General features: G+C 48.3%; 1 protein-coding gene across 2 annotated transcripts; it reads left to right on the top strand.

The window, feature by feature from the left end:
- Nucleotides 1-23,185, top strand: LOC116956984 (E3 ubiquitin-protein ligase TRIM11-like). 2 transcript variants are annotated; one of them, XM_076054916.1, is made up of 6 exons: nt 1-3,075; nt 3,408-3,503; nt 7,314-7,547; nt 8,207-8,229; nt 10,593-10,696; nt 19,704-23,185. In XM_076054916.1, exons 1-6 carry the CDS (start codon nt 2,521-2,523, stop codon nt 20,252-20,254), a joined length of 1,563 nt encoding a protein of 520 aa, XP_075911031.1. In that variant the 5' UTR covers nt 1-2,520; the 3' UTR covers nt 20,255-23,185. The 2 variants fall into 2 exon arrangements, with proteins under 2 accessions (XP_075911031.1, XP_075911032.1); XM_076054917.1 differs by lacking the exon at nt 7,314-7,547.
- The last annotated feature ends 1,402 nt before the right edge of the window (nt 23,186-24,587 follow it).

The raw sequence follows: 24,587 nt of genomic DNA, 5'->3' as shown, positions 1-24,587 counted from the left end.
CCCCACAACTTCCACCATTGCTCAGTCGCTTCAGGTCACTTAGCAGGCAGCAAGAAGCAAGCAGCACGCAGCAAGAAGCAAGCAGCAAGAAGCGGGCAGCAAGAAGCAGGCAACAGTCATCAAGAAGCAGGCAGCAAGAAGCAGGCAGCAAGAAGCAGGCAGCAAGAAGCCAGCAAAGCAGCAGTCATCAAGAAGCAAGCAGGCAGCAAGAAGCAGGCAGCAGCAGGCAGCAATAAGCAAGCAGCAAGCAGTCATCAAGAAGCAAGCAGCAGGCAGCAGCAGCAGGCAGCAGGCAGCAAGAAGCAGGCAGCAGCAGCAAGAAGCAAGCAGCAGCAGGCAGCAGCAGCAGGCATCAAGAAGCAGGCAGCAGGCGTTGGTTCCGTGTGAACGCTTCCGAAGGCGGCGCAGGCGATCGGGACTTCAATTCGGTGAACTTTGAACGTTGCAGCAAAAATCGTTGAAATAATTTAAATTAATGAAAAAAAGTTTCGGCGGCGGCGGCGTTGTTCCGCCGGTGCTCGGGGTGCCCGGGGTGCCCGGGGCCTGCCGCCCTGGTCGGTAGGGGATTCTAGGCGAGCGCGGAGGGCCCGAGAGCCCGTCGGGGGCCTACAGGAGGCGGGGTGAAAAAAAGTTTGAAAAGTTACATTAATCACACACACACATAGTCACATATAATAATCACAGACACACATTTCACGTACATAATAATCACACGCATAATTACATACATAACAACAACCGCCATTCGCCACTAAGTAGCGGTGACGTCACCACGACGCTTGTGCCAGGCTATGTGCACCCTGAGGGCACGTGAAGTGTCGAACGCCCGCTGGCAGGGGCGGGTTCGATCCCGGCCCTGATGCCTGCTGTATAGTTGGAGTCTGCGTCTCTCTCTCATCATCATCCCGGTGTCTCGTAGATGTTAACTACCTCGCCTGGTTCACAGCAGATCGTGGGTTCGATCCCGACCCTGATGCCTGCTGCTGTATATTTTGAGTTTGCGTCTCTCTCGCCGTGGTCCTGTGGATTTTTCTCCGCTCCCTCCGCTCTCCCCTCGACATTTAGAATTCACATCACGCGATCAGAGTTTTTGGCTGAGAAAATGTCCACGGGAAAAGTCACTTCGCTGGGCTTTCATTTGTGGCCAGGTCGCCTGTGGGAAAAAGAGCTACGTATATCAGTGGACCTTACTACCTTGTGAAATATTTTTGTAATTTTTTTTATAGAATCTGCCAAACTCAGCGAGTCCAGGATTTAAAATGTCAACATTGACAAGAATAGGTGATGAAGACTTTTTTTTTTGTTTACGTGACGATGATTTTAAACGTTGAGCAAGATTTTTTTATGCATATTAGGAAAATGTACAGTGATAGTCATACCGATATTGAGCTTAGACGAACGACGATGTTTGTTTAGCCAGAGGCTGTTCGCTGTGGTAATGCGTGAGGCCACCCACTCAGGGACCCAGCCACTCAACCGCACGCCCTCGCAGCCACCCTTCCTCCCTCCCATCACCGCCCGCTCGCCCACCCTTCACCCCATCCTCCTGCCCATCTGTTTCCCCTCATCAAATAACCACCCCACTCACTCACTCAACCTCCACCACCACCCACTCACTCGCTCGTACCTTCGATGAGCACGAGTGGCTACGTACGCTGCGAAATAATTTCAATATACATACACACCCCCTCACCCACACACCCACTCACCCAACCACTCACCCACACACTCACCCACTCACCCAACCACTCACCCACACTCACCCACACACCTCCGATTAGCACGGTTGAGTACGTACAGTGTGAAAGAAGTTCAACATACATAAAACCACCGTCCACCCAGAATAAAACTGTGGTAGGAATAAAAAAGACGAAAAAATATTTAACAGATGAACAGAGGGCGCATGAAGCCAGTAGTTAAAATATTAGTTGATCAAGGTGGAAGACGATTACAGACTGCGAACCTTGAAAAAAGGCCTTGGAAGAAAAAAATGGATAAAGACACAGAAGGAAAAAAACAAGTTCACCTTTACATCAGAATGTTTGCACAAGGTGCGGTTCCATTGTGCAATGCACACAGCCTGACCCTTGCCGGTCAATCAGCTTGTGGGACAAACCGTTATCACTGTGTGCCTGGCTGCTGCTGCTGGGTTTTGTTTGTACGAATATTATATCACTTGAGACCGGTCAAAGCTATGTATGTATGTTGAACTTCTTCCACACCGTACGTAGCCAACCGTGCTAATCGGAGGTGCAGGGGAAGGACAACAAACTAAACACAATTAAGTTTTAGCTAACAGTGCGTGACTGTAACGCCACGTCTACACAGGTGAGCACGGCCGCCGTGTGGAACATTCCAGGGCGTGTCTCGACGTATTTATAACTTAACTGCAGGTGAAGTCAGTCCATTTCCTTGTTCGTCTCCGCTGTGTGAGCAGCTGCTGCGATAGCTCCTCCGTGAGCTGCAATAGCTCCTCCGTGAGCCGCAGCGAGCGACTGAGTCCGAGTGAAGCTATGGGCCATGGCGAACGCGTCTCCCAGTGATTGTGTAGACAGTGAGCTGAGCTGCCCCATCTGCCTGGGCACGTTTGACTGCCCCTCCACGCTGAGCTGCGGACACTCGTTCTGCCTCCGGTGTCTGGACGGCGCCTGGGAGAGAGCGAGCAGCTTCAGCTGCCAGCAGTGCCGAGCGACCTTCCCTGAGCGGCCCCAGCTGAAGAGGAACGTGGCGCTCGCCAATCTGGTGGAGCAGCTCAGAGTTGGAGAGAGGATGGCTGCAGTTGTCTTCTGTGACGTCTGTGATGGGGAGACTCCTGCAGTGAAGACCTGCCTCAGGTGTGAGACTTCCTTTTGTGAGTCCCACCTGAAGCCTCACCTGAAAAACCCCAAGTTGATGGACCACGTCCTGGTGGCTCCCATTGTCAGCCTGGAGGAGCGAAGATGCCAGCAGCATGGAGACCCCTACAGGTTCTTCTGCAAGCAGGACGAAAGCCTGATCTGCACGGTCTGCACAATCGCAGGGCACCATAGAGGGCATGATGTCAACACACTGGAGGATGTGCATGAGATACGGAAGGTGAGGCCCCCAGGGAGTGAGAACCACTCAGGAGTGAATGATACCACACACGAGCTGGTAAAAGCCATCACTGGGCATAACAACGTGCCATGTAAATAATCAGTGTTACTGGGATTAATAGAAACATCTCATAAAACAAACATCACCATGAGTTGATTCCCTCTCTGTGGTATCTTGCATTGTATACTAGTCAGTCAGTCTAGTCTGACTTCCTGACCACTCTTCTGGTGGGCATTTCAGGGCCACCACTGTGGAGTGGCTCCGTGTGGAGTGGGCATGAGAGGGGGTCACTCAGGGAGTGGAGTCTCCTCTGGTGACTTTGTCTCTTACAGAGTGGAGTCGGAGAGGAGACGCGAGCGGTGGAGAAGAAGAAGAGGGAGGCGGAGGCGTCTGTGGAACGGATGGAGGCCACTCGCAGGGACGTGCAGGTACCGCGTGTGGGCTCTGTGACCCTGTGACCTCCACCCTGTGGAGTCTGTGACTCTCCCTGTGAGGCCAACTCCGTAGAATTGTCATCCTTCACTAAATCCCTAATAAATCTACAGGAAATTGAATCATTATGGTGACGAGTGCTTGAAATGTGAACAGAAAAAATTCAGTTCAACTTTATAAGAAAAATGTTCATATCTCGTGCCTCCAGCTAAGATGCTCACTTAATTTTACTGAATGATTTAAAAACATTCGCTAATGGTGAGATGGTAGGACCAGTATAGGTATAATATATACAAGACGACCTTGTGCTGCAGGGAGTTTATCACTTTGCATTTATTTCTGTTCGTGCAGTGTGTTTCATTTATCGTGTGACATGGCTGTCTTCGTGCTGATTTCTATTTTCTTCGTTGCTGTGCTTTATTCTTTTTTTTATTTCGTAATTCTTTTGACCCAGGTCGCTCATACAAAATAAGACTCTCCCGCAATCTTGAGTTCTCACCCGATAAAAAAAAAATCAACTTAAACTTTATTTAACTAGGAGATAAAATATACTAATAGAAGCACATGATGAAAGCGTCATAGTTTATAGTGTTAGGGTTGACCAAAGGCATTGATCAAAGGCGTTATTCCACCACGGGACACGAGCACGCTGGTGTATCAGGTATGGCACTGGGGTGGATGGAGTCATGCCTACATAAGTCGATCACGGTTCGTGAAGCTGGGTGATGAGCAGTCATCGCTTATCCTGTGCCTAGTTGGTGTACCACAGGGGTCCGTTATCGGGCCCTTCCTATTTTCAACATATGTCTCTCCAATCGCCAATGTCATCTCATCGTATGACATCAAGTTCCATCTATATGCTGAGACAATTTTATACCGCAGTTAATTAAAAGTTAGATATGAAGAGCCTCGGTGACTTTGAAAATTGCATGTCAGCAATGCACATGTGGTTTGCACGAAGTGAAACGCTGCTTAATCCAGAAAAATCAGAGGTTCTGCAGGCGAAAACATTTGTGGGAGGATCAGGTGTGGTGGTCGCAGACTCCAGGATGCAGTTTTCTACTCATCTAAAGAGCCTCAGCACCATACTCAATCAGAATATGTCGATTGATCTCCACGTGCAAAATACAGACTTTGACACTGCCAAAAGCCTAAAGTACAATTAAAGATCAGCTGACACGACTCAACGAATTAGCCCAGGAAACCAAGACACCGCATACTGTACAATAACAGCCACATACCGTCATACACCCACCTACGTGTAGGCCGTGACCTGCTATATTTGCACAGTGCAACCTAGCGTTGTGACATCATCATTACAGCCATGGGCGCCATTTTCACCACCCTGAATGGGTCTCAAACCGTGTGGATAAAATTCTAGAAACTAATCGCAATGAATGAAGGGATAGCTCTCACTCGGATGCCTTCACAGCCGTCCCGAGATATCCCTGAGGCACAAATCAGACTGTGGCGTTGCAGCGGTTTCTAATATGAACAACTTAAAATCCTATCTTCATTAGGCAATTCACGTTGAACGAATCATTTAATGTATATTTTTAAACACAACAAAACAATTTAGAGAAAAGTATTTGTAGTAGAAAAAATATTTCTCATCTCCAGCTGATTGGTGGGGCAGCGCCCCAACGCCCCTTGTGTACGAAACGTGCCTGGTTTCAGAATATTTTTTGAAGTAATATTTATGATGCGAAGGAAACAAGGTTTTTTTTTTCCAAAACGTTGGTGCTGCAATGGCAAGGGCTTTGTCACCTATTCCAATGTTTGTTCTTTGGATAGTTAAAGGCAATTAGATGGACGCCTTAGATTTCTTGGATTTGGCAATGGGATGAATTAATTAGCTCAGTACAGCGTAGATTTGCCAATCAGGATTTTGTGGGTGAATAGGGCCCACTGTAGATTTCTTCTTGGATCCAGTAAAATGAGATTGGATTTTTAATCAGATGTCACAATGGTGGGTCCTGTGTGGTCCACCCAGTGCAAATCGATAAGCATAATGACGAATTGGGTTTAGTCGGTTTAATGATTCATTAGGATCGGATCTATAAGCAGCATCACAGTAGTCAATGAGTGATTAAATGAGAGCTTCACCTATTTGCAGACATCATCAAATGGGAAAATAATGTTTGATTCTATATAATCCAGAGATTAATTTGATATTTTACTGTTTGGCGGTGTACAGCAACACATCAGAGTAAAATGTTGGTTACCTGGAGAATAAATTGTGACCACAATATATTCAAAAGAACCCGGGTTTCTTACAGTAGAAAGTTGTATGCAACGTAGGTTAATTTTAACATATACTACCACACCTCCTCTTGATTGTCTAATCACAAATTATTATATCCTTAAATTTAATTAGGCTAGGATTTATATGTGAGGTAAACCATGTTTCAGACAAACAGAATGTGTCTGGATAAATATTGAATAAAATTTTGAATTGTAAAAATGTACCTTTGTCAAAATTAAAGGCCGTAATAGTATTTTGAAATAAAGTGCTGTCCTAATTGGCGTTTGCTTACATGTAGAGAGGCATGTCTATGCATCAAATTGTAAATGTTGAGGACCAGTTTTAGGGCATTAAGTTGAAGTCCATCGAAGCCCTGTTGTAGATGCTGGGTCTGTGTCATCAGCAAAAACGTAAATGTCAAAGTGCAGATTGGAGATGCCTTCTTGTTGACATAGAGAGAAAACAGAACAGGGCCAAGCACAGAGCTCTGAGGAACTCCTTTAGTATTCGGGGTCCTGTCAGTCCCCCATTATGGACACAATTTGAAATAGGTGAGATAAGTCGTTGCGAATCCACTTGATTGCACAATCCGAAACATGTAGCAATTTTAGCCTTTGCAACATTACAGCGTGATCCACAGTGCCACGCATGCCCAATCAGCTTTTGTTTGACCAGATAGAGGGGGATAAACGGGCATAGCATGGGCTAGAAAAGAGACGGAGCTGATGTGGTACATGAGGATGTGGGACTGAGTGGACTTGTCGATGACCGGTACCAGCAATGTCAAGATTGGCCTCTGTGAAGGAGGATGCTCATGAAGGACGCTCCTGGGCAGTTGGAGGCAGTCGCCATCCAGCAAGATTGGAGGGCAGAGGAGTGAAGCTCACAAAAACGAGCGAAGCACCGGGCAGCTAAAAAAACATTAAATCTCCCTGGTATTGGCCAAACTTCACAATGCTGAGAAGTTAGTCAATTAATACCACAAAGCAACAGCGTTGCCCTCTACTCTCAAAACTTGGCAGGACCTTGCAAAAAATAGTCTTGCAACCAAGTTGGCTATGTACGGTGTAAAAGAACTTCAACATACATACAAAAGAGCTATTTCTGGGCAAACAAGTAGAATAATAAAAATAATAATCATGGCTCATGGAAAATGTTATCTTATATTTATAGAGTGCATTCTCTCATGGCGCTTTATAAACAAAAACGGCAACAATAGAGTAGGTTAGATGGCTGGGCCAATAAATCCGTGACAGTAACAGAGGGCACATAGGGATCACGAAAGAGCAGGGGAGGAGTGGGAAGGAGGGGAGGGGCGAGGGGAGAGGAAGGGAATGGGTGAACTTTGAGAGACGAACGAAAGGAAGTTAAGGAGGGGGACTGCTTCATCTAGAGGGGACACATCGTTAGAATTTTATTATTTTATGTTTAGTAATTTATTATTTCCCTTCTACGTGACTTTACCGAAAGAACCAAGAATATGAATCCCTGCAATCACGAAAGTTTTAAATCGAAATTTAGAGGGGAATGGTCCATCATTAGAATCTGCGTGTCTCGACAGGGATCTATGACTGGGGTGAAGGAGCGAATCAAAGCCGAGTTCACCCGCCTGAGAACGGCACTGAATGAGGACGAGAGGGTGGCTTTACATTCCGTGGAACTGAAGGAGAAGGAGCTGCTGTCCCAGATCGACAAGAACATCGCTCATTACAAGCACGAGATCAGCGAGCTGCAGGAAGCAGCCGCGCGCCTCCGCACTCTGCAGGAGGAGAGGGACTCGCTCACTTTCCTGAAGGTAGACCACTCGCGAAGCCAGGGTGAGTGCCCCAGTTTGACAGAGCCCTCAGCAGTAGAGAGGCTTCCGTCCCTAGGGTTTAAATGCTCGGAACATGATAACACAGCTTCAATAACAATAATAATTTCCCTTAACCACGATAGTGGCTTCATTTGAAATCCCACTATCTATCTAAATTAATTATGTATCTTATCACATTTTCTGCAGAGAATTCCACATATTACCCTGAAGATAACATTCAGATAAAGTTCAATTCTAAATACCTGATGTTATTCAATTTAATCGACTATTTTATAAACAGTTGCTTTGTTGCTATCAGGTGTTTGAAATCCACGCTCAAGCACTTTTAATATACAGACATGAATTGCCTCTTCAGAATAGACATTGCTTATCATTTTGAGAGGTTGTTTCAAGCCATGGAAAATGAGCACTGCCCAAGGCTGAAGGGGACTCAAACCCTGGCTAAAGGGTTGATATGCTCAGGTCTTGAGAAGATCGCTTCACTTATTAACCAAGGATACAGATTTGGCCTTCACGGGGTAATTAGCCAAGATGCGGGATTCACATTCCGGTTATGGGACTCGAAGAGAGAACTCGAGCGATGCCATGGGAGCGAATGGAGGCAGCATCACAGTGACGTATCTCTCTGTATCCCACAGGGGCACCTGGAGGAGACACGCAGGTACAGAACCTCAACCATCACAGACCAGCACCACCAGGCGGTGCAGTGTGGGAGCCTTTAGCTGTGTGTTTACTTGTACAGTGATTTTAATCACCGTTGTGATTGTAGTATACTTGGATAGTGATTTGAATCCCTGTTGCATACATTAAAGTTAACGTCAGGTGGTTCTGATGAATTGCTTTAAACGATACTATCCTAGCTCGTTTCTTTAGAACTGCTTTGTGTTTAGTTTATTGTAATTCCCCTCACCTTCGATTAGCATGGTTGGCTAAGTTCGGTGCGAAAGAAGCTAAATAGACACACATACATATGTGTGTAATGATGCTCTTTGTGATATGGACAATTTGCTGTGTGTGCTTGGTGCTGTTTGTGATTATCTGTATGTGGAACATCGGCTGTTTATATTGAGTGGGTGTTACAAACTGGATGCGTGTGACCATGCAGTCTATTATAGAGTTTTTTGGCTTACATCACGTAAATATGTGTCATTAAAACCCACCACCACCCGACACAGCCAACTACATGCTAATTTCTCAAATTAACATCACGCTGATCCCTCACATTAACATAGCCACTTCCGTGCCCTGGTCGTAGGAGGCCGCTCTCATATCTTACAATCACATGCTAATTTCTCACATTAACATAACTAGCCCCGGTCACTGCTTTATAACCCTTGAGCTACACCTATTTCAAACCTTTTAAAACAGTCTGCATCAGCAGCAGACCATGCTTTCCCACCTGATGATGGACGCTTATTTTGCGCCCAAAACGTCGTGATTTATTTTATTTTATACCTACGTGACTTTACCGAAAGAACCAAAGATTATAGTAAGGGTTGTCACGTAAACAGAACATGCCAATTCGTGACTAGTACAGCACACCGGTGTGTTGGAGAGCCGAGCCAAGCCACAACATTTACAATCTGAGGACGACGTTTCACCAGTAATTACAAATAGCTTCATCAAGCGACAGCCGGATTTGTGGAGAAATCTTACTGTTTTATTCCATATATAAAGGCGTATATGTGTTGACCACGCAGCTGCGCTCTCGCACAATGTGTGGGCGGGGGGCGTGGTTACTAAGGCAACATACATTATGCATGTGCATTATGCGAGCCCTTTGACTGGACCTTCCTGTCTATTGTGTTTATTAAAATAGCCCTATCAACGGTAATCCCTATTGAAGTACGCTGCCGTTTGTAGACATGCATTTAAATAATGTATTATTTGAAGATTTGCTTGCACGCAGCACTAAGGCGGAAGCTATCCGAACAGTTAAAGAATTTTGATTTCTTTCAATTTCGATAGATTATCTAATTAGTCTTGGCCAGTAGTAGCTAGTCTTGCACAAAACTTCAAGATTATTAAATTGATTGAGTATCCTTGTTTGCACACGTGTTCTGCTACTGCTGACAGTTGTATTATGGATAATTTAATGTTTCTCTGATGTTCTTTTAGTCTCGTCCTATTTGCCCAACATGACATTTACCACACGTGCAGTTAATCCTGTACACACCTTCTGTTGATAGCTTCGGTAATACATCTTTTGTACCAGATATTATTTTCTGTATTTTATGTACCATGCCAAATCTGACTCGGATGTTTTGTTTTTCCAAACATCTATCTAGTTTATCAGTTACTCCCGCAATGTACAGTATTTAAATCGTTTTAATTACTTGGGCAGTTTCAGTGCTCTTACTTGATTTGGTTTTAGTGTTCAATGCCCTATTGATTTGTGCATCATTGTAACCGTTAATTTGCAGCGCTTCTTTAACATGTTCAATTTCACTTCTCAGACTATCACCATCTGACACTTTCTTAGCTCAATGAATGAGCATCTTAATAAGAGCAGATTTCTGTGAGGGGTGATGGTGTGACTCTGCATTCAGATAGGCATCAGTATGCGTTTTCTTTCGGTAAACACTGTTATTTTACCATGCTAATGTTGCATAAATAGAGGACTGCATATTGCACAAGGACTATTTATGGAGCATGAGCTGTGTGTGGGACACAGGTTCCATTTAATGATGCTGCATTTTAAACGTCTGCATGTGGTGATGCTGTGTGTGTGTGTGTGGTGATGCTGTGTGTGTGTCTAGTGATGCTGTGTGTGTGATGATGCTCTGTGTATGTATGATGATGCTGTGTGTCTGTGGTGAATCTGTGTGTGTGTCTAGTGATGCTGTGTGTGTGATGATGCTCTGTGTGTGTATGATGATGCTGTGTGTCTGTGGTGATGCTGTGTGTTTGTGTGGTAATGATGTGTGTGTGGTGATGCTGTACGTGAGTGGTGATGCTGCGTGTGAGTGGTGATGCTGCGTGTGAGTGGTGATGCTGATTGTTTTTTGCTAATCGTTGTCACAGGGGAAAGGTTCCTAAGAAGTCTCCGCCCCCAGCTCCTACTCCACTGGACACCCCCACGATCCGCTCCCTTGAGAGAGTCATGGGCAGACTGCTCCCTCTCGTCTGTGAGTTCATCACTCCTGCCCCAGTGTGGAGGGGAGACCTTGGCTATTGAAACAACTGATTCCAGATACTAGGGTCCTGGGTTCAATGCCCAGTTCTAACTGATGCCCAGTATAGTCAATGTACTCATGTGCTGTGAGTCTAGGCTGAGCTTAGTCTCCAATTGTTGCACAACAAACACAACCCTCCATTGCTAATAGCACTTCGTTCACTCTCATCCAAAAGCGAGGGCATCAATGTCAGTGTCATATCATGATGCATATGACTCAGTGTTAATTCCTGAGACTCACAGAAGCAGAATAAGTCTCGTTTTGGAATGTCAGGATTCATCATTCCTATTCCAGGCTGTTACATTTAGGCTCGAGCAACTTTTATAAGTCGTAGGGTTCAGTGTCCATATTCCAGGCTCAGGTGATAAATTTATCACTCTTCATATCATAAGATACGTTACAGTTACACAGGTAGTGAATTATCTAAATTTTAATGTATAGTGCACACACATGAGTGTAAATCGCTCTTACGGTGCTCTATTAATACTAGACGGGTATGTTAAACTTGTTTCCCACCGCACTTAGCCAACCATGCTAATCGGAGGTGCGAGTGTATAATTATTGAGCGAGGATGTCATTGGCCAATGTAGCAGATGAATCTATTAGTAGAGGAGGTTTCTCGGTCAAGGATGTCATCATCAGATGAGAGCCAGACTACATCACCGTTGTAATGCAAAAGGTTAATTGTTAATGCATGAGGTGCATAGCCAGGCTAACTCAGCATTAGGATTCATCAATATTGCTTGAGGCTGCTATATCCCTTCTAAGGCACCTCAAGGATTATTGGGATTTGGTGTTAATTCCAGAGGCTCACAGAGCCACACTGGGCTATCACTGTGGCTGACCATGTGTATCACTGTACATGTGTTATAGTGCAAAGACATCTCAGAGGCAGATCTTCTTAGGGGCTTACGCCAAGGGTTTATTTGGGGCTTACGCTAAGAGACTATTAGGGGCTTATGCCAGTTACGGGCTAAGGGCTAATATAATTCTCCCCAGGGATAGGGTACTGGGACTCCTAACACACTGACTTACCAGGCTCTTCCCACTGTGCTGGCCGAGGGCTCTACCAAAATCGGCCGAATAGCTAAAGCAGCCACTCCTAACCCTCATGCTAGATTTCCCCTATTCCCCGTCAACCCTACCCCTGGGTCCCAACTTCCACCCTTCACGTTCCCGGGCTACTGCTACAATCCCGCTCACGTCACCGGCTCCAGCTTAAGTACCCCACGGAGACATGACGTCATCGCCCCGCCCCCCATGCATGACGTCACTGCTCGTGACGTCATCCTACCGGACGTCACCGCACCAGAAGGTGAGCGTGATGTAATGTCCTCGACTACTCTTCTACATTACCCCCTCCCCCCGCCCCCCCCCCCATGAAAAAGAATTAGCCTACACCGGCTGTAACCATTACTAGGTAGCATGGTACAAGTTAAAGTTTGGAAACAGTCCCCACATGGGACACCGTAAAAGTGTCCAAGGAAGGCAGGGGACGAATAAATGGCCCCACTGGCCGTCACAGTATCCGCACGCCCCGTGAGCGTGTGCGTGATGCCGGCCCGCTTCCCCGCGCAACGTCGGGCATCGGAACCGGCAGTGTACTGGCAGCTGTCAAGTCCGTCGCCAGTACATCCGCCTGGTGAGGTTTCGCTGTTTGTTACTGGCGGGGGCTCTGCAGGCACATACACAGGCAAGGCATTGCTCGCGCCATAACAACCCGTGCGGCCCGGATTGTCGGACGCATCAATCGCCGGCCGCTCCTGAAGTGGGGATGAATCAGTGAGGCCAGGCAGTACAACCCGCTTGAGCCGAGATGGGTGCACAAACCAGTGGCGGCGGCCCAACTGAATACGGATGCACTGCGGTCGGCGGACTTCTATGACTTCGACAGGGCCCTGCCAAGGGCGATGCAATTAAGGTGATGTGCCAACAGGTACTTGGGGGCCGACAGCCTGGTGTTTGGGCAAGCGCTCGTTAGCCGCCTGCCGGCTGGCCGAATTATCCAAGGTCGCCTGCCGTGCCTCGCGCAACCAGTCGAGTGCGAATTTCATTGGGGCAGGCACTGGTGAGCATTTTTTGAAGGCCCCAAGTCCAGCTGGACGTGCATCGGGGGCTCCGGGTCTCTGCCATACATTAAATAAAAAAGGGAGAACCCTGTCGAGGCATGCGGTACCAACCTATATGTGGCCAGAACCCCCGGAATGAACAGGTCCCAGTCCGATTGGGACGTACTCACGTGGTGGCACAGCATGGATGTGAGGGTGCGGTTCAAGCGCTCTACCATCCCGTTGGACTGGGGGTGGTAAGGCGAGGTGCAGATTTTCTTTGTGCCAAGAAGGTCGCAGACTCCTTGAGCACCCGAGAAGAAAAGTTCCGCCCCTGATCAGTCAAGAGCTGTTCCGGTGCACCCTTGTCAACAACGTACTCCTGTACGAATGCCTCAATGATGGACGAGGCCGACTGGTCCATCAGAGGCCACGCCATAGGCCAACGTGTGAGGTACACAACTCACACCAAGAGGTACCTGTGGCCCCGTTGGGATACGGGGAATGGCCCCAGAATGTTGAGTGCCATTAAATCATTGACACGAGAAACCCGGATGGACTGCAGCGGGGCCCGATCCTGGCCAACTGGGGCCTTCCTCCATGCACAGTCATGGCAACCCTTCAAAATTAGTGCCACATCATCCTCCACACGTGACCAATAGTAGACCCATTTAAGGGTCAACAAGGTCTCATTGTAGCCCAGGTGCATAAGTTTCTTGTGAATGGCTCGGGTCAATTTACCTCGCAGGCCAATGGGCACAACCACGCAATAACGTTCCAACTGTGCATCCCAATGCATGAGGAAGCCGTCATGCACGGCGATCACTGGGGCAGCCGACGGAGTTGAGCTCCGGGCATTTGGCCCAACACGGCGTCATAGCCTCAGCAGAGGAATCCTCCATCTGCAACTTAGACCATACCTCTCAGGGGAGTCCCAGGCCGAAATCAACAGGCAACACCACACCCGGAGGGGGGGGGTCGCTTCAGCCGATGCAACCAACTGGGCCGCGGTGTCCACTGGGGCCTTGCCGCGACTAGAACCCAGGGCACAAGCGCACCCGCCGTCTGTAGGCAGCCTGGAAAGGCCATCCGCATTCCCATGCTGAGTCCCCTTCCGGTGGATGACATCGAAGGGGTACTCCTGGAGCACCTCGAGCCAGCGGGACAGCTGACCCGAAGGCTGGTCAATCCTCAGGGAATATTGCAGGGCCACATGGTCGGTCCGGATGGTAAACCGCCTACCATACAAATAGGGCCTGTACAGCTGGACGAAAAACACTGTGGCCAGCAGCTCCCTCCGGGTCACACAGTATCTCTGTTCAGTGGGAGACAAAACACGGCTGCCATAGGCAATAACCCTCTCAACCCCATCGACCACCTGAGCCAGGACAGCCCCAATGCCCGTGTCACTGGCATCGGTGTCGAGGAGGAAGGGTTTGGAGAAGTCCGGATACCCCAGGGGCGGCGCATCCGCCAAGGCCGTGCCAAGTGCCACAAAAGCGGCTTCCTCCTCTATCCCCCAGCAAAACTTTTGACCTTTGGCAGAGAGTGCGTGCAGTGGCTTTGCAATTGTCACAAAATCGCGGACGAACCGACGATAGTACGATGCGAAGCCAACAAAGCTACGCACCTCAACGACAGATGTAAGAGTCGGCCACGTCCGGACACAAGCTGTCTTTTCCGGATCCATGGCAACACCTGACGCACTCACAATGTGTCCCAAATACTTCACCGATGGTTGCAATAAATGACATTTCTGTGGTTTGAACTTCAAGCCCGCGGCCCACACTTTGAGGAACACTGCCTCAAAGCATTGCAAGTACTCGTCAAACGTACGGCCGAAAACAATAACATCATCCAAGTAGATTAAACAAGATTTCCACTGCAGCCCCGCCAAGACCATCTCCATGAGATGCTGGAAGGTGGCCAGGGCCGAATGGAGACCCATAGCAAGCCGATTGAATTGGAACAGCCCCTGGGGTGTGCGGAACGCTGTCTTGGGTCTAGAGGCCTCGTCCAGTGGCAACTGCAGAAGCCCGAGAGCAAGTCTGGGGTCGAAAAGAACCGCGCACCCGAGAGAGCGTCCAGGGAATCATCATGCGAAGCAATGGATATGCATCAGCCACCGAGATCTTGTTTAATTTACAGAAGTCGACACAGAAACGGAGACTCCCATCCCGTTTCTTGACTAGCGCAAAGGGGGCACCCCAAGGGCTAGTGGATGGGGAGAAAATGTCCGCTGCCAACATCTCGTCACCTGCGGAGCGGACATGATCCTTTTCTGCCGGGCTAAAGTGGTATGAATTTAGCCGAATAGGGGTCGAGTTTCCCGTATCTATGTGATTGTTCCAGGAGAGTGGTGCGACCGAGATCGAATTTACTCTGGCTAAACACATTTGTGAACCTCACGATGAGTTCGTGGAGCCACTCGTGACACAACACATCGATCCATGATGCGTCGGTCCTCCCCTTGTGCAACATACCAGCCACAAACTCTCCAGCCGGCCTAGCATCATCGGGAGGGGGGGCCCGGGGTAGCGTCCGCTAAAACGGCACCAGCTGGAACGACGATCGGCGAGGGCCCCGAATTTAGGACCTGTAAAAAGGGGTCCTGGCCCGCCGACATGGCCGTCAAGGCGCCTACCTACTCGTCCGACCTCGAAAAGTAATTGGAGGGAGACAAGAGGATACTTGCCTCCGGGGAATGCAATTTTAATGGTCTGCACAGCCTGAGGGGTTGTAGGATTTGTGACCCAGGTGGAACCGTCACAGACACCTTAGTCAAGGCCCACACACTGGTGGCAAGGGGGGACAGTACAGTGGGAGAATGCAGAAAGTGCAACCACCCCCCCCCCCCCGACGGCATCTCTACACAACCTTGGTCAACAAAAATTCGCACGGGCATTTTGGCCAAAAAGTCAGTCCCCAAGAGACATGGCAGTGCCAAGGTCCTGGAGACAAGAATGGGCCCCACCAATTCAATTTCGCCAATTGTGATCGAAGCGACAATGTGACCCAAAATGCCAAGGCTGCCGCCATTCGCAGCCACACAAGCTCCTTGAACCGGCCGCAACGGCCCAACGCTGCATGGCAGAAACCGAAAAATGGACTCAGAAACCATCCATGTCCACCAAGATTTGCACCTCGATCCCTTGCACGTACCCCACCACCGCCGAGGACACGGCAGCGGCCGCCACCACGCGATGCGCAAGTGCATTCCACTGGCGGGTCCGCCTGGGCCACCCGGCAGATGGACACTAATGTGCAGGGCCCGAGCCCGGCCCCCCAGAGATGACCCCGCGAGGATGGACCCTAACCCCGTTAGATGCGTGAGGGGAGCCCCCGTACGATTGATGCGTCGCGACTTGCCTGGGGCCCCAAGGCTGCTGCTGCTGCTGAAGAGCCGGTGGAAGGAGGGGAGGCCTTAGCGAAGGCCCCGGGAGCGTCGCGGCAACATACATTAATATAACTACACTTTAAAATATAGCACATACACACAGATGAGTGCAAATCACTATTACATGAGCTCTTTTAACACTATACGTGTGTATAATTGAGTGAGCATGCTATTGCTATTCTGCGTGTGAGTCTGACACGCACACACACTAGGGCTAAGATGTTTAGGATTCATTATTATTGCTTGAGGCAGGGAGATCCAGACACCTTGAGGATTGCCCGTGTAAATTACTATACTATCACACACACGAATGTACATCACTACACTATCACACACACACACACACACGAGTGTACATCACTACACTATCACACACACACACGAGTGTACATCACTACACTATCACACACACACGAGTGTACATCACTACACTATCACACACACACACGAGTGTACATCACTACACTATCACACACACACGAGTGTACATCACTACACTATCACACACGAGTGTACATCACTACACTATCACACACACGAGTGTATATCACTACACTATCACACACACAAACGAGTGTACATCACTACACTATCACACACACGAGTGTACATCACTACACTATCACACACACACACGAGTGTACATCACTACACTATCACACACACAGTGTACATCACTACACTATCACACACACACACGAGTGTACATCACTACACTATCACACACACACGAGTGTACTTCACTACACTATCACACACACACACGAGTGTACATCACTACACAATCACACACACAGTGTACATCACTACACTATCACACACACGAGTGTACATCACTACACTATCACACACACACGAGTGTACATCACTACACTATCACACACGAGTGTACATCACTACACTATCACACACACGAGTGTATATCACTACACTATCACACACACACACAAACGAGTGTACATCACTACACTATCACACACACGAGTGTACATCACTACATTATCACACACACACACGAGTGTACATCACTACACTATCACACACACGCAGTGCACATCACTACACTATCACACACACGAGTGGACATAATCACTACACTATCACACACACACGAGTGTACATCACTACACTATCACACACACGAGTGTATATCACTACACTATCACACACACACAGAGTGTACATCACTACACTATCACACACACAGTGTACATCACTACACACACACACGAGTGTACATCACTACACTATCACACACACACTAATGTACATCACTACACAATCACACAGACACACGAGTGTACTTCACTACACTATCACACACACAGAGTGTACATCACTACACTATCATACACACAGTGTATATCACTACACTATCACACACACACAGAGTGTACATCACTACACTATCACACACACACACGAGTGTACATCACTACACTATCACACACACAGAGTGTACATCACTACACTATCATACACACAGTGTATATCACTACACTATCACACACACACAGAGTGTACATCACTACACTATCACACACACAGTGTACATCACTACACACACACACGAGTGTACATCACTACACTATCACACACACACACTAATGTACATCACTACACAATCACACAGACACACGAGTGTACTTCACTACACTATCACACACACGAGTGTACATCACTACACTATCACACACACAGAGTGTACATCACTACACTATCATACACACAGTGTACATCACTACACTATCACACACACACACGAGTGTAGATCACTACACTATCATACACACACACAGAGTGTACATCACTACACTATCACACACACAGTGTACATCACTACACTATCACACACACAGTGTACATCACTACACTATCACACACACAGTGTATATCACTACACTATCACACACACAGTGTACATCACTACACTATCACACACACTGTACATCACTACACTATCACACACACACAGTGTACATCACTAAACTAACACACACAGAGAGTGTACATCACTACACTATCACTCACACACAGAGTGTACATCACTACACTATCACACACAGTGTACATCACTACACTATCACACACACTGTACATCACTACTATCACACACACACAGTGTACATCACTAAACTAACACACACAGAGTGTACATCACTACACTATCACACAGTGTACATCACTACACTATCACACACACACGAGTGTACCGGCCTTCACAGGTGCTCACCAACAGCACTTGCTCCTACAGTCTGTGAAAGGTGACACACGGGAGATGTTTGTGTTTGTTGTACACACACAGAGACGCTATGGCGGTGTTTATATCCACGCTGTTGCTGCTGTGATCCACTGCCTCCCACGGGCACTACCGCACAGTAGGGCTGAACGATTAATCGATTCCAAATCGAAATCGCAATTGGAAACAATGCGATTAGCAAATCGCAATGGCTACGATTTTTAGCGATTAAAAAAGTCCTGTCAGTTTCTATTTGGAATTGTTTCGTGTTTCATTAATATGACTTTATTTATTAAACTTAACAGTTGTTACATGTTTGATTGTTCTTTTTAAATTAAAATATTTTAATAAATACACGTTGGAAACAATTAATATCTTTAAAGTTCTCATCCTTGCATTAGAATAGAAAGAGCAGTTCATATTGTGATGGTATCACGTGGCAATGCTCCATCACGTGTTTTAAATCTATCACAATGAATATCGAACTGAAGCTTGATTTACAATTTTTTTAATCGCAAATCAAATCGCAACATCTGTCAGAAAAATCGCAATTAGAGATTCTCCCCAAATCGTGCAGCCCTAGCGGACAGAGCGCCCCACCTCCTGGCACCTCGCAAAGCCCCACCCGGGCAGCCACCACCATCCTGCCTAGCAGGTGCTACAGGCTACGGGACCATGTGGTGGGGCAGTCACCACCCTGCCTAGCAGGTGCTACAGGCTGCGGGGTCACGTGGTGGGGCAGTCACCACCACCCTGCCTAGCAGGTGCTACAGGCTGCGGGGTCACGTGGTGGGACAGTCACCACCCTGCCTAGCAGGTGCTACAGGCTGCAGGGTCACGTGGTGGGACAGCCACCACCCTGCCTAGCAGGTGCTACAGGCTGCGGGGTCACGTGGTGGGGCAGTCACCACCCTGCCTAGCAGGTGCTACAGGCTGCGGGGCTACGTGGCGGGGCAGCAGGTAGCAGGGCAGACAAACGCACCGCTGTACTGTACTTCTGTGCTCTCGCCAGCTGCGCTGCCTGACTTCGCCAACGCGCGGTGACCGGCGTGGTGAAGTATGGTCAAATATCCCCCGCGACCCGCACGGTGTAGGGAGGCAGTGGATTGACAAAGTGCCCGTTAGATGTCATCACACCGCTAGCTACGCACTACAACGTTGTGTAACAATGCTCATGAATTGCTCTATTGTAGTGTACGTGCGTGTTAGTGCACGAGTGATATTGTTAAAGTGGTGCTGTTGTTACCACGGCTACTGTGATTATCGTTACTGCAGACGGACGCTCACCGACTGTGGACCCAAACTCGGCCTACAACAAACTCCAGATTTCCTCGGACCTCAGGACGGTGACGCTGACCGCTGTCTCCCAGGGTCGCCCCGATCACCCACACCGCTTTGATGCCTGGCCACATGCCCTGTGCTCAGAGAGCTTCTCGTCGGGTCAGCACTACTGGGAGGTGGACGTGGGGGTTGCGACGCGGCGCTGTGAGGTTGGAGTCACGTACGGGACGATCGCACGGAAAGGGCGTGGTAAAGAGTGCAGGCTGGGACACAACGACTCATCCTGGGTTTTATATAAATATAACAACAGCTGCTACGTGATTCATGGTGGTGTCTGGACCTCAGTGCCGGTGAGGGATCCTCCCCGGAGAGTCGGGTGTCACCTGCACTGGGAGGCGGGGCTGCTGTCGTTTTACAGCGCCGACTCTATGGAGCTGCTGCACTGCATTCACCACGCGTTTAGTCAGCCTCTCTACCCCGCACTGTGTGTGTGGGGTGGTGTTGGTGACTCAGTGACGATTCTGGATCTGAGTCGTGCGTCCTGAGAGCACGGAGTGTGAGCAGCGCAGAGAAACGGGCACAACGCACAGACTCACGCACACAAAGACAGATCTCCCGTGCAGCCTTAACAGACTGTTGGGGCAAGTGCTGTTAGCGAGCACCTATGGCCGTACATAAATGACGTCACCCACCTAGGGGAGGGTTAGACATTTGTGACGATGTGTGACGAGGGGTGAGAAATGTGACGTCACATCAAAATGCGCAACTCTAAATAAATAAAGACAACACGTTCTACTTTTTGTGACGTGGGGGGGGGGTCAAAAATTGTCCAAAATCGAGGGGGTGGGTGGCCAACAACCCGCCCGGCCGCCTTTGTCTCCCCAGTGTTGATGTTTACACACCGTACCAGAAACTCTTCAGGCTGAGTCGACCTTGGGGAGGCCCATGACCGGTTCACCAACACCAGTGACGATTATCGGAATCGGTCCTGGATCTCCCCCAGGTCGACTGAGCCTCAAATGAGTGCCTGTTTGATGTGCAAACATCGCCACTGGGGAGACAAAGGCGGGTCGGGCGTAGTGCTGGTTACCGACACCCTCGTGTGCCACAGTGCCGGCCTTCATAGGTGCTACTAGGAAACAGAACTTGCCCCTACAGTCTGTTAAGGCCACACGGGGGATCATTTTCTTTGGGTTAGTGGGTTGGTGTGTATGCCTTTGTCTGTGTGTGTGTCTTTGTTACTTTGTGTTTGTGTGTCTTTGTCTGTGTGTGTCTTTGTCACTGTGTCTGTGTCTTTGTTACTGTGTCTGTGTCTTTGTTACTGTGTCTGTCTGTGTATTTTTGTTTTGGTGCTGGCCACCCATCCCCTCGTGTGCGAGAGTGCCAGCCTTCACAGGCGCTGCTACTTGCTACGAACAGCCTTTTCCCCAACAGTCTGTTAAGGCTACATAGACACACAATATATAAAGACAAAGATCCTTCGTATAGCCTGAACAGACTGTTGGGGCAAGTGCTGTTAGCGAGCACCTATGAAGGCCGGAATGGTACATGAGGGGGTGGGTGGCCAGCACCACGCCCGACCGCCTTTGTCTCCCCATTGGCGATATTTTCTCATTGCACCAGGTACTCATTTGAGGCTGAGTCGACCTAGGGAATGCCCAGTACCTGTTTACTAAAACCATTGATATCGAATTTCTGAATCGGTCTTGGTTCTCCCGTAGGTCGACTCAGCCTCAAATGAGTACCTGCTGCAATGAGAAAATATCGCCCCTGGGGATACAAAGGCGGGTCTCTGCCAGGCTAGCCTACTCACTAACATCACTTGACCCAACAGTCTGTTAAAGCTACACAGGGGATTTTTGTCTTTAGTGTATAGAGGGGCATGTGCTTAGCGTGGGGTGGAGCGGTGGTGCAGTGGTTAGCGCACTGGTAGGGGAGGGCGGGGAATACTCTCCACGCTCTCGGCGTTGAGCGGAGTTCCACCGCGGGCGTGCTGGGAACACGCGTCACGTGACGCTACGGGGTGACGCGCGCCATCCCCCTCGCGGTCACTCGCTCGTTGGGCGATAAACCAGGGGTGGGAATGGGGTGGGAATGGGATGGCATCACTAGGGGGGGACTACTCGTGGCGTGTGCCGAGAGTCGCTGGGATGAAGCATTTTTGTTATAACCGGGGGTCGAGGGACTCCTCTACCCACACAAAGTAGTTTTATTTTGCAGGGCTTGGAGAGAGAGAATCCATTTTAAAACCTAGTAGGAGGGCTTTTGCCACCAATATTTTTCGTAATAAAGGTTTGTTTTGTTTAACATTTTTATATCTTTGGACCTCCAGCCACAACCTTCGATTCATGGGATAACACCTTTCTCTGTTGACAAAAATTGGAACTATCTTTTGACTTTGATGTATGTTAATTAAGCCTGATATATATCTAGAGTGAAGATCTACCTTACACTACAACGCGAATAATATTGTCTCAACACGCATTAATAACACAGAGACACTGTGTGTTATTACAGGGATAATGACAAAGCAAACTCCAAATATACAGCAGCTTTCAGGGTCGTAATTCAACCACAGACCTCCTGCATATCAGGCGAGGGAGTTAACATCTCCTAGCCACCACGGCACCCCTCATTAACATGAGACACCAATCTGGTGTGAACCTACCTCAAGTCTCAGGCTGTTTAGCAACGCGTAGATGATTTGAGACGCATTGATTATATCGTACCAGTTGTGTAGTTGTGTGAACGCGAATCGCATTGTGCTCTGGGCTGGGGGTGAGATTTCTACTTGCGTCATTGCTGGCATGGGTTTGACTTGTTTTTTTTCATTTATGTGACCCAGGTCACCCTTGTCAACGAGACTCATCCTGATCTCCTGAGTTCTCACCTCGTTAAATTCAAATGCAACTCGACTCGATCATCATCAGAATCAGCAGAAGTTTCAGCAGCAGCAGAATTAGTAACAGGAGCAACACACCTGAAGACGACCTTTGTGTTATGGTCGAAACGTCGTGAGAATTTGTATTGTTTTATATATATTATTATTTTGTTGTTTCCCTTCAACGTGACTTTACTGAAAGAACTAAGAATAGGAGCAACAGCACCAACAGCAGTAGCTCCATCATTATCATCATCAGCATCGGGAGTAGAACCAGCAGCATCCATAATGATAGAATCATTATCAGCAGTACCAGAATCATCATCAGCAGAAGCAGCATCATTATCATCACTCTTGCAACCGAGACTCATCCTGGTCTCTTGAGTTCCCACCTGGTTAAACAAATCCACTTTAACACGTAGGCTTTCGCGACCAATATTATCAATGATAAAGGTTTATTGGGTTAGATCGCGTAAATATACATAGACTTGATTGTGTTCTGGGTTACCTGTGAATTGTAATCACATTGTATTGTGGGTCAAGGGTCAATGTGTTCTCGGTGAATAATAAATAAAATCTGAAAATCTATTGTCAAGATTGTCATCCAGGATGTGAATGTGACTCTCTCATAGCTCAGACTGACTTGTGTAAAGATGTATTTTTTTGGGATGGTTACTGTTGTTTTGTTTGTATAGATGTTATATTATCGGAGATTAAACCCGGCACGGTTTGTAAATCTACAGCTTACGCCTTCACAGGTAAGTGCTGTCTTGTAAGTGCTGTCTTGGGCCACATTCCATGGCGCGTCTCGTGGTATTTATAGCAGCACTCTCAGTTTGCTTGTTCCTCGTCATCATGAGCTATGATGATGAATGGATCCTGACTGATATATGATCATCAAGAGCACGAAGATGATGACTACGCTTGGTAATGATGACCACCACCCATTCACCTGCACCCAACACTCTCCTACCCGACACCTGCAACTCCCTAACCTACTACCCCCCCCAGCCGTCGACAGAGACCCTCCCTCCCACCTGCGCACACCTGCTTGGCCATACACCTGCCCATCCTGCCACCCTCCCACCTGCCCACCTCATAAATATTTAAGCGCCCATTCTCGGATGATCTCCCTCCCACCTGATCACCTGCAAACCCGCTCACTCACCCACCCGTACAAAGGCAAAGATCCCCCATATAGCCTGAACAGACTGTTGGGCAAGTGCTGTTAGCGAGCATCTATGAAGGCCGGCACGGCACACGAGTGGGTGGGTGTCTAGCACCAAGCCCTGCAGCCTTTGTCTCCCGAGTGGTGACATTTATACTCCACACCAAGGCACTCATTTAAGGCTGAAACGACCTAAGGGAGGTCCATGACCGGTTCAGACAATGGTCATTGGTGTTGGTGGCCATGAGTGGGAATTGAACTTGGATCGTCAGGTTCATAGCACAGTGCACTAACCACTACAACACCAATCTCCACCTACACACACACACCTACTCAACCACCCACACGATCACTCTCCTACCCTCCCATATGATCCCCCACTCATTTACACGTGAAGTTGGGAGATAATGTGTTAAAAATGTAACAACATTAAGTTGATCATTTTTTAAGGATCTTAAACTGTCATGCTTAAATAATGGCAATGATAAAGACGACTTACTTAAAAAAAACTTTAATAAGAATGTTTTACAAGGTACGGCTTGGTGCAGAAACCCACAGAACCTCACCATAGCCGACGAAATCAGTCCAAGAGACAAACCATCACCGTTTGCCTGGCCACTGTGGATTTTGTAAAAATAGCGACCCGTAAACCCCAACAACGCTCCTGTCTACCCAGGTGACAGTCGATTCGTGTCTTGGTTCGTTGCTGCCGTGTGCGCTCCAGGGACAGCGTCGCTCAGCCACAGCGAGCGGCTATCGGTGAGAAGAAGCCACTGAGAGTCGTGGCGAGCGCAGCTCCCACTGAGAGTCGTAGCGAGTGGACCTGACC

This window comes from Petromyzon marinus, chromosome 68 (assembly GCF_048934315.1).
Source record: "Petromyzon marinus isolate PM22_M1 ecotype Great Lakes invasive population chromosome 68, UKy_Petmar_22M1.pri1.0, whole genome shotgun sequence".
NCBI lineage: Eukaryota > Metazoa > Chordata > Hyperoartia > Petromyzontiformes > Petromyzontidae > Petromyzon > Petromyzon marinus.
This window is presented reverse-complemented; position numbering and strand designations above follow the sequence as displayed.